This window comes from Aquila chrysaetos, chromosome 19, assembly GCF_900496995.4.
Source record: "Aquila chrysaetos chrysaetos chromosome 19, bAquChr1.4, whole genome shotgun sequence".
Classification (NCBI taxonomy): Eukaryota; Metazoa; Chordata; class Aves; order Accipitriformes; family Accipitridae; genus Aquila; species Aquila chrysaetos.
Window position 1 is genome coordinate 27,879,819 of NC_044022.1, and position 14,186 is coordinate 27,894,004.

Genomic DNA, 14,186 nt, shown 5'->3' on the forward strand with positions numbered 1-14,186 from the left:
CATCAGCCACAGCTCCTCCCAGCAGCAGCGCTGGGGCCTCGGCTCCCGTGAGCAAGAAGCACAGGAACGTTGCATGCGCGCCAAGGAAAGGGCCCAGCTGGGGGCTGCAAACAGCTCTTTCCTTCGGGCAGGGCCCCTAACCTGAACCACTCACCCGATCGTCAGAGATGGAGGAACAACAAGAGAGAGTACAGAGAATGGCTGGGCCAGGGAAGAAAAAATAAATCGGGTAGAGGTGGGACCTCCCTCCCCCCAGACCATATGCTCTGCACCCCAGGGAGGGGAGGCAGCACCTGAGATAGCCCACTGCCAGTTCTCCTGCCCTGTGATCCACAGCCTCCAAGGAGGGGAGGCAGCACCTGCAACACACCCTCACCAGCTCTCCTGCCCTGCCGCCTGCGGTCTAAGGGGATGCCAGAGGGGAGAAGCTGAGAGCACATCTACAAAGAGCACCATGCTCCCTGTACAGAGTATTTGCTCCCCAACCCCGCAGCAGCTGCCAGAAGAAGCACCATGAAACAGGATCCCCCTTCCCTGCTCCAGCTGCAGAGCACTCAGAGCCACAGGTGCCATGACAGCAGCCCAGCCAGAAAGCACTTTGGGAAATCAGAACCCCTGAGTTCAACATCCTCCCTCTCTTCTGCCCCAGCTCCCTTTGCCGTGGAGCTGCTCATCTGAGAGTATAAATCTGACCTCACTGACATTGCTGAAACCTGTATTCAGGCTACCTGTATTCTGGCTCCATGTTGGATATTATTACTGGGGTAACAGCCCTGTACCAATAGACTTGAGCTGTATGCTATGCCTGGGTTTTAGCTGGTAGCATTCTCTACCACTGCAGATGGAAACGCACCTGAAACTGATAAGCTGCCACAGTGATTGGAATAGGCACTATGTGGCAAATTAATAACTTCTTTCCTTCAAAATGAACTGCCTACCATTCTGAAACCGCTCTACAATGCATGTCAGCTGCTTTAATACACTGTACAGTCACAAGCTCTGCAGCAGAGTAAGGTATTTTCCTTAGGCTCCTCGGGCCAAGGGCTCTGGTGCTTCCAGAATGGCCTCCCTTAATGTTCCCCACCTTAACCATCCTCTGATGGTCACCATCCTAAGAAAGATACCCACAGGGGAAGCTATCCGGAAATCCAGCTTTCTGCCACAGGAGCTGGGTCAGATTTGGGGAACAGGGGAGAAACAGTCGAGCTCTCACTATTATACTGTACAGCACCATCTCCCTGTCTGCTCCCTGGTACCCAGAGCCATGTCCCTGCAAGACTGCCTCATGGAGCCAGTAGTCTGGCATCAGAGCCAAACCTAGCTGTAAAGCCAGGGCAAAGCATTCTCTGAAAAGTTCCCTGTTCACGTGTCCAGTACTCCACCTCCTCATCCTGCTGTGGGACTGGTGGACCAACGGTCTAACACAAACCCTGCCTGTACAAGCCCACACAGGGTCCAAGAGAGGTCATGTCACTGCTACACCAGCACTGGTGCAGACACTACAGGAGACTTGCATCTGGTCCTAATCTCACTTGGAGGGGTGGTGCTAAACTAGTGCTCAGGGAAAGGCCACAGGAACAACAAAACACCTGAAGGAGCAGCTAACTGTGTTAGCTCAGTCTGGGGCAGCTGGACAGTTTGCTTAGCATCTCTGCCACTGTGTGGACAGGGAGTGGGGTTGTGGCTGGCACATCCCCCAGCCCAAGCTCTCCTGCCCACAGGCAGGCAGTGCCTGCAGACTGCTGATGTCCTGTGTGTGCATTCCGTGGGCTGGGGCTGGCCTGATCCCCGCTGCAGCTGGGGTGATGCCTCCTGGGGACTTCTCTGACAGGCAGCACAGGGTTTGTTCAGCCACCAGGTATGGCATGTGTAGCTGGGACCCACGGCTGCAGACTGCAGAGCACATGCAGTCTGGGACATGGTGCACATTTTTAGCTGTGAAGATAATTAACCACCAAATTGGCTCATCAAGGCCTGTGGTGAATTCACCACTCCTGGAAATTTTTAAACCAAGTCTGGATATTTTTCTAGGAACTCTTCTAGAAGCTAGTGCAGGGCAGCCCCAGGCTCTGTATTTAGCACCCACCCCAAATCTTGGACAGCTTGATTTTACCGTAGCTTACTTATGAGGCTCCTGATGTTTGCCTGAGAAATAAGAGGGAAAAGGGGTTAAGCTGTCTATAGGACAGCCCAGGAAACACACCATTCAGGTTTGTGCAAGGCCTGCTGCTTGAATATATGGGAGCAGGAGTCAGAGCTCTGAGCCTGAATGGAGCCCCTACAGCACCCTCACCTCTGACTTCTTTGAACATCCTGCAGGGCCAAGACTGGCTGTTCCCAGGAAGAGCTATGGGAGAGGAGAAAGGAGAGAAGGAGAAGGCTGCAGCTAGGAACAAGACACCTGCATGAACTTTCAGGGTCAGCATGCAGATGCGAGATGTGGGCAAAGCAGTGGGGTCACCTCATCTGCACAGAACACCCGCACAAGCTCACAGGATCACCACGGATACACCAGGCACAATGTGCAGAGGTGAAGTGCGTGTTGTGTTTCTGCCCAAGACTACAGTATGCACAGCTGCAATCCCATGTGCCAAGAACAGAAGTGTTCACAAAGCACAAGTGCAGGGAGACTCCCCATATTGGGTGAAAATGTTCTGTGTCATGTTGTCAGACAGCAGTGATGCCAGAGCCCAGCACTCTCTCCCATGTTGGGACTCCAGAGGGTGCTCCATGAGGCAGGGAGTGTGGTGACCCTGGAGCTCTGACATCAAGAGTCCAGATGTTCCCATTCACAGACCCAGCCAGATCAGCAGTGAGAAGGAAGCCATGGTGAATTGTTTCTATGGTTCATTACATTCTCTGCTGAAGACCTACTTCTGATCACTGCTACTACCCGAGTCTGATTCTGTGCTTGTAAGACTAAGGGGTAGTTGTTCTCAGAAACCCTCTCTGTATTGGTATTGGTGGGTGGACCAGGCAACCCATCCCCTTCCTGGATAAACCAGCCGCACAGTCAGAGTGTTTTCTGGCCTGTCGCTTTCCTGTTCGATCCTGTAGGACCCCATTCTCCAAAGGGAAATCCTTTGCCGTCAGGAGATAATGGCTGCAAGAATGCATCCTGCTATTGCACATGGGATGTGCTTCTGACAGCAATCAGCTCCTTGGTCTTGAAGAGAGAGGAAGACTGAGACTCAGGGTCCTGCAAAGCATCCTGCTCGAGTCCAGAATGAGGCCAGGGTTTCTGAGCAGCACAGGGCCAATGCTCCCGCCTGTCTTTCGGCCTTGTTAAGATGTGCTTGGCTGCAAGCACGGTATTTCTCTGGAACCTGCTGCAGCTGTGCACAGCACATGGAGCATTACTCTCCCTCCATGCCTTGTCCTCTCATTCTGCCTACAGCATGCTCCTGGGATAGATCAGCCTTCACACAGCCTCACCTAGAGCCCACTCAGTCCAGGGCAGCACTGGTGTCCCCCAGCACTGCACACCATGATAGCCATGGCCGGGTCTGGCCTGCAACAGGCTACTACACCTCTCCCATGTTCTACAGCACACCCCATTCCTACCTGCCTCTTGTGCCCCACACAGCTCCATCATGTCCCAGGCCTCATTCATACATGCACTAGGACTGGTGCCTTCCTTTTGTCACCCCCAGTGACACCTCCGTCACCTCCCTGTATTGCCAGCTTCCTCCACCGCCCCTTACCCAGGATATCCCCTGGCCATACAGTGGTGCTCCACAGTTCTGCTGTGGCTGTGCAGAGCCAGCACCTGACCATGGGCGGGAGAGCGTAGCCAGGGCTTGAGGCACTCCATCTCTCTTCACGTCTGCCCTCCCCCTTGCAGAGCAGCACAGCACGGCCTCAACCCGTGAAGGTGTGCTGGCAGTGCAGGGTTCAACAAAAATGCAAAAAATGCGGAATTCCTCGCTTCAGGTCACAGCGATATCGAATTGTATAGATTCAGAAAGCAACTACCCACATTCACAGGGAAAAATCCACTAAAGGCTTTAAACACAAGGACATCAATGCTGGGCCAGGAAATCCCTGAGTTGAAGCTGCCAAGGAGGCAGCAGTACCTGAGGGAAGCCTCTGGATCACAGCCCCTGGGTCTCACAAAGAATTTCAATTTCCCAGGCCAACCAGGGGTGACACATAGCTGGATCTGCTATTCACTAGCAAGGGAGAACTGGTTGAGGATGTGGTAATCAGCAGTAGCCTTGGCTGTAGTGGCCATGAAGTAGTAGTGTTCAGGATCCTAAAGGGAGTGAGGAAGGACAGTAGCAGAGTACAGACTCTGGACTTCAAGCAAGACTTCAGCTTTTACAGGGAACTGGTAGGTGGGAGGAATCCCCTGGGAGGCAGCTCTGAAGGCCAAGGGAGCTCAGGAAAGCTGGCGAGCCTTCAAGACAGCATACTCCAGGCAAAAGAACAGTCCATCCCAGTACTCAGGAAAACAAGGCGACATGTCAGCAGACGGCCTTGGCTAAGCAGGGACCTTAGGGCTAAGATGCAATGCAAAAATGCAGCATATGGGAGGTGGATGCAGAGGCAAGCTACAAAGGAGGAATTTACAAACGTTGCCCAGGCATGTAGGGATGGTGTCAGGAAAGTCAATGTTCATGTGGGGTTGAGACTTGCAAGGAAAATTGAGGGTGCTAAGAAGAGCCTTTACCACTACCTTGGTAGCAGAAGGCTGAATAAAGGTCCATTTCTGAATGCAGTGGGTGATTTAGTGACAGGAGACAGATAAGACTGAGACACTCAATGCCTCCTTTACCTCAGTCTTCACCAACAAGGTCTCCCAGGCCTCCATGCTTTTTGAAAGGGTTCAGAGAGCTACCAGACAGGGATGAAGATTGAGTCAAGATTTCTTCAGTGAACTTGATCCATACGAATCCATGGGACCCAACAGGCTGCATCAATGGATGCTGACAGAAACGGACTTGCAGGGCTGCTCTTGCAAATGTGGTGGGGATCAGAGGAGATCCCTGACAACTGGAAGAAAGCAAATATTGCACCCCACCTTCAAAAAAGGCCAAAAGGATGATCTGAGGAGCTACACTCTTGTCAGCGACACTGTAGCCCCTGGGAGAATCACGGAGCGAGTCCTCTTGGAGCATGTTTTTGGCCACATGGAGGAGCCTGGGAGGGGAACAGACAGCATGGACCGACCATCCTGTTTGCTTTCTGTGATGCAATGATGGGATCTGTGGTTGAATGGATGACAGCTGTGGATGACAACTGCCTTGACTTTAAGAAGGTTTTTTACACCTTCTCCCACCAACCTCATACCCAGGGCAGGATGTTACTGTTTGGAGGGCTGGACAACCAGGTGGGTAAAAAACAGGTTGGAGGGTTGGGCTCAGAGGGTGGTGGTTCACGAGCTGTGCTCTGCCTGGAGGCAGGTGACAACTGGAGCACCACAGGGACCAGCCTGGGGACCTCTCCTGCTTAACATCTTCAGCAGTGACCCAGTGCAGGCACCGAGGGCACGCTTGTCGAGGTTACAAATGACACCAGCCTGGTGAGGGGGAAGCAGCTGGCATGCTCGAGGGCAGGACTGCATCCCCAGGGCCTCGGGCAGGAGGGCGGAATGGGCCGACAGGAACCACACGAAACTGAGCAAGGACAAATGCCAAGTCCTGCTCCGGGAAGCAGAGCACCCCTGCAACAGCACAGGCCGGGACTGCCAGGCTGGGGAAGCAGCTCCGGGGAAAATGTCCTGGGGGCCTGGGTGGGCAGCGAGCGGGACATGAGCCACAGTGCACCCTGGCAGTAAGGAGAGCCCAGCAGCACCCTGGCCTGCATGAACAGGGCACAGCCAGGAGGTCGAGGGCAGGCATTATCCTCCCCTCTACTCAGCCCTTGCTAAACCACATCTAGACACCCCATCTAGTTTTGGGGCCCCGGTACAGGAAAGACCTTGACAAGCTGCGGCGAGTTCAGGGGCGGCCACTGCGCCCGTCAGGGGCTGGAGCACCTGCCCTGTGAGGAGCTGCTGAGGGACCGGAGCTTGCTCAGTCTTCGGGGGAGAAGGCTGCAGACCTAAGAGCAAGCTGCTAGCACCGATGGTGAGCTTCTCGAGGAAACGGAGCCGGGCTCTTCACAGTGGTGCACAACACGAGAAGAAGAGACTACAGGCATCGGTGGAAATGAGAACTTCAAGCTGGACACCGGGGAAAGCTTTTTCCCTGTGAGGACCATCCAGTATTGGAGCAGGTTGCCGAGAGAGGCTGTGCAGCCTCCCTCCTTGGAGCTTTTCAGGATGCTACTGGATGAGGCTGTGAGCAGCCTGGTCTGACCCCACAGCTGCCCCTGCTTCGAGAAGGAGGTTGGACCAGCGACCTCCCAAGGTCTCTCCAATCTGAATTAGTCTATGACTCAGTGATCCAGCTGTTGCACCCTTTCCCCAGCACAGGCTATTGGACACTAGCAAAACAGCTTACTCTGCTATACAGAACTTTGCTCTGCTGTACTATAGCTTCTCTTTGGCTCCTTGTTCAGCACTCAATGTAGCCCTCTGCTATATGGCCCTTTGTCTTGAACATTGCAGGATCCCTATCTCAGGACTCACAACTGTTGCACAGTCAGCAGCAGCCCCAGATTTGCTGCAGCAAATCCAGCCAGTCCCAGCAATAGATGCTCCCCCTCCTCTTCTCCTAGTCACACACAGGCTAGTTCACATTTCTTCCTCTGAACCCATGCACTCCTTTCCTGTGCCCATGGGGCTGGGCAAATGCAAGGCATTTGGGAGGGCTCCAGCAACACAGTCCTCAAATCCCTGTTAATCTTATAGGCAGAGGGCTGCAGGATTAGTTGGGGTTTCCTCAGATAACTGTGTCCCTACAAGAGGGCAGGAGCCTTGCACCAAGCCAAAGTCATACAGCACCCTAGCATCTCTCCACATGCATATACCACCATGTGGCTCTGCAGGTGCCCCCACCTCTGTCCATAACTCACAGTGGGGGTCACAGCATGCTGAGGTCCAGCGAGGACCAACAGGTACAGATTCGCGGGAGGTCTTTCCAACAGAATCTACATCTCCCAGACACACAAATACACAGTGACACTCCCAGACACTGCAAACAGCAGTGATTCAGTATATTAATCCTACAAAGCCTCCATTCACCTGTGTCACATAGCAGAATGTACACATATTCATGTGCTCATTCTCTGTTCCCCAAACCTTGCTTGCTGGCTGCTTCTCTCCTGTGGCACTGCCTTGGCTTCACTGACCTCCTGCACTAAGCCTAGGCCCACCTCTAGCACCTCTTGAACTTCTGCCTTGGGTGTTTTCACAGTTCTAGCATGTCCAGGGTCCGTCTTTCCTAAAACTCTTTCCACTCCTGGGTCCTAGCAAGGGTAAAGCCTCCTCGAGCTAGCACAGGCTGAGAGTTCCCAGGTGATACGTAGCCAAAGAGAGAAAATAATCACTGGGGAAGGGAGAAAGAAGCATGAACTAACCCCCTTCCCAAGGGCCATGAGACACCCACTGTATTTGGCTTGGAACAAGTATATACTAAGGCAAAAGACAGCAGTGGTCAGCAGGATCCTGTGCCCTTCACTAGTTAATGTTTCAGTGCTTGTTCATACTTGAGTCCTAACAAGATAGGCTGACAATTTTAAGGTTATTTGGAAATAGGTTGTATGGTTGGTTTTTGTTGTTTCCTCCTTACACAAGTCAAGGGAAATAAGAAGAGAATACAAGAGAGAACAAGTGACACACTGTGCAGCAGCACAAACCAAGAGCTGGGCTGCAGAGGAAAACCTGATGGAGGGGAATTAAGATTTTTTTTACTAAACAAGTGAATCAAGAGGAGGGAGAGGCAGGGTGAAGCCAGGGAGAATATGCCACTTCAATATGAGGGGACAGCCTGAACCAGAGGCCAGCATCCTGGTGCTGCTGAAGGAAGCAGACAACCTGGAGATCCAGCTGGAGATCAGGGGCTGGAGATTGATTCCAGGGCCAGAAACCAACAGCATCCTTAGGGGAAAAGCTGCATTTCACTGCAGACTTTGGAGAGAAGATGTTTAGTATAGACAGTTGTTAATCAGTGCTGCAGCCATGGCCCAGAGCAGGATGGGGGAGAGGGGACAAAGGCACTCAAATGCTGACAGCTGCTGAGTGGGCAGTGAGCCCTTACAGACAACCCCAACAGGATGTTTTGTACATTGGGCAGCCTCTCCATGTCTACAGAAGTTGTTTGCGACCACTATAAAAAGGCTGAGGATGTTCTCAAGTCTATATGCATGACAAACAGTGAATATTTAGAGACGTGATTAGCCAGATACTGTAAACTCAGACCTAGGAATATCATGACAGTCATGTGAATGCTAGTATGTAAAAGGCATGCCAGCAAGAGAAATGTACTAACTGAAAACCACACAAATATGCAAAACGTTAAAATAAAATAGCTACAGTTTGGCACAGTCACCATCTGTGTGCCAGCGAGGAGAACTGGGAAAGGCCTAAAGGATGAGAGGCAAGGGGAAAAGGGATGGGACAGTAAATGCAAAAGGAACTGCACAATGTAGCGGTAGCATAAGGCTGGGATATGCTACTGTTGTTTTTGCATTAAAAAAGCATAGAATCATAGAATAGTTTGGGTTGGAGGAGACCTTTAAAGGTCATCTAGTCCAACCCCTCTGCAATGAGCAGGGACGTCTTCAACTAGATCAGGTTGCTGATGTCAAGTCAGGAAAAGAAACTGGATGAAATTGACGGACAAAATGTATTATTCTTTCCATATAATGGATGCAAATGAAATGCCATGTGCCCCTTGGCACCCAAGAATGTATTAAGGAACCCAGGGGATGAACCTGATGCTGTGTTTTGAAGACTTTTCTTTCATAGGCATAGAAGAGGCCGCTACCATGGAGGGGGTCAGGGAATACATCTGGGGCATTTCCCGCTGAAATCACTAACTGATCATTGTAATTACATGAAAATGTAGCTGTTTGCATTCAACTCCCAACTGGATTTGAATCTGGAAAGGGATGTCAAAGTCAAGAAGAAGGGTTTCTATAAGTGCATAGGTGACAAAAGACAAAAGGAAGGCTATGGAAAATGTAGGCCCACAGCTGAAGGAGACAGGGGACCTGGTGACACAGGACATGTAAAAGACTGGGGTACTTAATGCCTTCTTTCCCTCAGTCTTTACTAGTTAGACCGGTCTTCAGGAACCCCAGGTCCCAGAGACTGGGCTGAAGGCTGGAGCAAGGAAGATGTACCCTTGATTGAAGAGGAACAGATCAGTGAATTCTTAAGCAAACTGGATATAGATAATTCCATGGGCCTTGATGGGATGCACCCATGGTGCTAAGGGAGCTTGCGAGGCCACTCTCAATAATCTTTGCCCAATCATAGTGTTTGGGAGATGTGCCTGAAGACTGCAGGAAAGTAAATGTCACTCCTATCTTCAAGAAGGCTAAGCAGGAGGACCCAGGTTACTACAGACCAGTCAGCCTCACCTCAATCCTTGGGAAAGTGATGGAGCAGCTAATCCTGGAAACCATTTCTATGCACATGGAGGACAAGAAAATCATCAGGAGTAGTCAGCATGACTTCACTCAAGGGGAAGTCATGCTTGACCAACTTGATAAATGACTGGCCTGGTAGATGAAGGAAAAGCAGTGGATATTGTCTAGCTGGACTTCAGTAAGGCCTTTGACACTGTCTCCCACAAGATCCTCACAGACAAGCTGTTGATGAATGGGCTGGATGAGCACACAGTGAGGTGGACTGAAAACTGGCTGAATGGCTCGGCCCAGAGAGTGGTGATCAGTGGCACAAAGTCTACTTGGAGGCCAGAAGCTAGCAGTGTACCCCAGGGGTCAATACTGGGTCCATTCCTGCTGAACATCTTCATTAATGATCTGGATGATGGGGCAGAGTGTACCCTCAGCACGTTTGCTGATGACACGAAATTGGATGGAGTGGCTGACACGTCAGAGGATTGTGCTGCCATCCAGAGGGGCCTTGGCAGGCTGGCAAAATGGACTGACAGGAACTTCACAAAGTTCAACAGGGGGAAGTGCAAAGTCCTGCACCTGAGGAGGAACAACCCTGTGCAAGAATATATGCTGGGGGCCACCCAGTTGGAAAGCAGCTTGGCAGAAAAGGACCTGGGGGTCCTGGTGGACACCAAGTTGAAGATGAAACAGCAATGTGCCCCTGCTGCAAAGGCGGCGAATGGTATCCTGGGCTGCATCAGGAGGAGTGTTGCCAGCAGGTTGAAGGAGGTGATCCTGCCCCTCTACTCAGCACTGGTGAGACCACAGCTGGAGTGCTGGGTCCAGTGCTGGGCTCTCCAGCACAGGAGAGAGATGGACATACTGGAGAGAGTCCAGTGAAGGGCCGCAAAGATGATGAAGGGACTGGAGCATCTCCGCTATGAGCTGGGACTGTTCAGCCTGGGGAAGAGAAGGTTCGGGGGGATATAATCCATACATGAAAGAGGACACCAAGAGGATGGCACCAGGCTATTTCTAGTGGTGCCCAGTGCCAGGACCAGAGGCAATGGGCACAAACTGAAACAGAGGAGGTTTCCTCTGAACATCAGGAAACACTTTTTCACTGTGAGGGTGACCAAGCTCTGGCACAGGTTGCCTGGGGAGGTGGTGGAGTCTCCATGCTTGGAGGTACTGAAAAGCTATCTGGACATGGACCTGGGCAACTGACTCTGGATGGCCGTGCTTGAGCAGAGGAGTGTTGTACTAGATTGTATCAAGAGGTCCCTTCCAAACTCAACCATTCTGTGATCTCCAGCCAAAGGCCCTCCTGAACCTCCCAGTTCCCCATTCAAGTCCAGCCCTTCTGAGAGAGCTGATCTGCTCCACCAGCCCTGCACAACAGCCCTGCCAGCATTGTGCAGCAGCATCTGCTACCTGCCCCTTCTTCCCTGCAAGTTTGGTGAGAAGACTCCGCTTGTGCACCCTGCAGCTACTGCAGCTGGGCAGAAGAGCACCTCATGGGAGAGCTGTGGCCAAAGTAGAGCAGAAGTGGATGACAAAGAAGAGCAGCAAGATGGCTCAGGGTTAGGCAGAAAGAAACCAGAGCACCAGTCTTACAGAGCTATGACTGCTGTGAGGGAAGGAGGGCAGGTGCTGGTCAAGTGTGCCTCTCCCCACCGCATGAAGAATTGGGAGGACAAAGATGGGCGTTGAGGCCTTGTTATTTCACGCCCTCCTCCTAGTCCCCCAGCAAGCCAGGAGGGACGAGTGGAGCCAAGGCACCACAAAGCTCTTACGTGCCCCAGAGTTGGGGATGGATGGAGAAAGCACAGCCCCACACTGGGGTCCTCAGCTGCATCACCTGTAGGAGTCAAGGCTTCTCCTTCCCACAGACCCACCTAGAGGACAACACCAGAGCCCCTCAAACACAGTCATCCCCTGCCCCCCCAGCCTTACTGCTGACCCATGTACCGCGCCCCCCCCACCAAGTCCACAGCGCTGGAAAGGGATGGAGCGCTTCTCAGCAGCTCAGGCCTCCATTCTCTGGCTGTCCTCCCCACCTCCAGCAAGCGCAGTCAGCAGGCAGGGAGCTCATCTGGAGCCCTGCCCTGGCTGGATCTCTGCTACGCACATGTTACGCTGTGGCTTTGGCAAACATCTGGCTCTGGGCTCCCGCCCCTCAGAGTGACGGCTCTTGGTGGGAGAGGAGGGGAGGCTGGCGCCAGTGTGGTCAACGATCCCACGCACGGCTCCCTTTGCCTGACTGTGTGCCAGGCATCCTGCCCTCCCCAGCCCTGGCACAGCTGCTGACCAGCTAAAAGCAGCCAGGGAGCGGCCACGGCTGCTATTTCAGGAGCAGTCTCTGGCTCCCAGGCTGCATCTCAGCCTCCAGCATGCTCAGGCCTCAGGGGAGTAAGCGGGGGTCAGGGTTCGGCCCCAGCGATTGTCCAGCACACGTGGCCGAGGCGAGGGTCAGACCCTGAGGGTGCAGGGAGCACCATGTCCGGGGGGAGCCCTCTGCACAGCTGCAGGCACTGCCTGCTTGCACCGCTAGCTCCCCGCAGCCCAGCAGCTACAGGGCACAGGCAAGGACTCTGACTGGCGGCCCCACAGCCACAGCTTAGGCACGGACAGGCGCAGGACTGCCACAGCCATACACACCAAGGTACGGAGAACAGGGGCAGCCCATGGCCTCCAGCACTGCTCTGGGATGGGGTACAGCCCTCAGTTTTGAGGAAGGGAAGCAGTTTAATCACAGACATTGGCAGGGACATAGGACCGTGGTGGGCAAGGCTGGGCAGCAGGCTGCAGGAGCCTGGGGTGAACACTGCCTTTTCTGCACAGAAAAAGGAGGAGCACAGCTCACACATGGGCACCCAGGTGTCCTCTCTGGGGGAGCAGCAGGGAGGTGTAACAGGAGCTGCAGCAGGGAGCTACAGGGCACTGGGAGCCCCAGCAGAGCATGCAGGAGTTCGGGAGCTGAGCAGGGCAGCGAAGCTGGGCCTCTGCAGAGGAAGAGTGGTCAAAGTGGGGGGCTCGAGTGGGGCAGCAACAGTGCAGGGTGGAAAGTGACAGGGTCTGGCCATGGCCTCCTGGGGGGGGCACTGATGCCAAGAAGGACTCCAGGGTGTTGGGCTGGGTTTTGGCTGTGCAGAGGTCTGGCAGAGAGTGCTCACAGAGCAGGTCTACACAGCGAGATGGGACACAGCTGGGCAAGACATGCAGGTGAGGCTGGGGCTCAGGGCAGCACGAGATGGAGCAGGGACACGGAGCAGGAAGAGGCTGGGGTGTCCCAAGGGCCATGCAGGTGAGGGAGAGCACTGCCAGTGAGAGCTGCCCTGGGGGCAAAACAGCAAAGGTCCCTGGGGGAGTAGGTAACAGCAGCTGGCAGCCACCAAAGGGTGTGGAGAGAACAAGAGGGAGCAGAGTTGGGGCGGAGGGGGGGGATGCTGGCAGGCTGGGGCTCTGGGAGGGGAGGCGCAGGGACAGGCACTTGGAGGGCAGCGTGCACAGGTGTGGAGCTGTGGGCGGACATGGAGGAGGCAGAGTCTGAGCAAGGACTGTGGGAGGAAGAGGGGTTATAAGGGGCCCGGGGCTGAAGCAGAGGTGAGGGAAAAGGGGCAGCTGTGAGGGGGCTGGGGATCGGTGTAGAGGAAGGAGGGAGCTGTGCGAGGGGGCTGGGGGGAGGAGCAGAGCATGGGGGGAGAGGAGCGCGAGGGGCTGGGGCCTCTCGGCTGCAGTGGAAAAGCTGCTGCAGCTCCAGGGGAAATGCTACTTGAATTAATCATGGCGCTGGCTGCTGTGCCAAGCCCAGGAGGAGGCTGCTGGCAGCGCAAGGAAATAACTTTCACAGGAATTTGGAACAAATGCAGCTCTTCTGGCGGTAACAACAGCACTCACCTCCCCCACAACCTCCCCATGTACCAGCATCTCCCCCATGTCCCCACTCCTTGTGTACCCCCAGACTCTCCCACATTACAGCCTGCTCTCCCAGAAGCATGATGTGCTCCCTCGCCTCACTGCTCCCCAGCAAGCTCACAGGCGTCTCCCCATCTTGCCTCAGGAAGCTTGCCTTCTTGTTTCTGAGGAGGGGGAGGCCTTCTTTATGTCGTGCAAAGGTCTGAAAATAGGTTAGTGCTAAATCCCTTGTCCCAGGAAAATGAATGCATGTAGTAATGTCCTCCCCACCTCCCGCCACTCTCTTTGGCAGCAAAGTTGGTGAGCATTAGTCCTCTTGCTGTTCCAGTCCCCGTGCACGGCTACTCCCCGTGTCCTCTCACAGCTGCCCCCTTCAGTAGCATAACCGATGCATCAGGATTAGCCGTCAAGATTCTCTTTCAGTAATACGGTATATGTGGCCTGGTCTAGCCTACAGCACTTCATGCAGGTCTTCCTATCTTGGGCACAGGCCAAGAAGCTGTCCCGGTGCTGTGCATGCAGGATAGCCAGTCCCACAGAATCACAAATCAGTACTCAAACTTCAAAACTCATCAGGCTTGTCCTCAAAACTGCAAGATACAACTACATGATAGGTGTGTTGCTGGTCAGCTTTGATTTCTGATGGTCTTGTTCCCCAACAATCGTGTGTATGGGTGCAAAGGAAATACGTAAACCCTGGTTGCAAAATAATTAATACTGGATCTATGCAAGAATCAATAATCCACCATCTCATCTCATTCACATTTCTGTCAAATCAGCCTGTGGTCACAACATGGGGTTTACACAGCTCTCTG

The 14,186-nt window shown here is 53.5% G+C and overlaps 1 protein-coding gene across 4 annotated transcripts in view; it reads right to left on the reverse strand.

Moving 5' to 3' along the window:
* Positions 1–14,186, reverse strand: part of DCHS1 (dachsous cadherin-related 1) — an 85,565-nt gene that overhangs the window by 30,737 nt on the left and 40,642 nt on the right. The window contains exon 1 of one of the 4 annotated variants that reach the window (XM_041118400.1): positions 4,778–4,842. The exons of the other annotated variants lie outside the window; for them this stretch is intronic. Coding sequence (XP_040974334.1) covers positions 4,778–4,813 — 36 coding nt within the window. The 5' untranslated portion in view covers positions 4,814–4,842. Of the gene's footprint in view, positions 1–4,777; positions 4,843–14,186 lie in introns of those variants that run through there. 4 annotated transcript variants of the gene reach the window in all.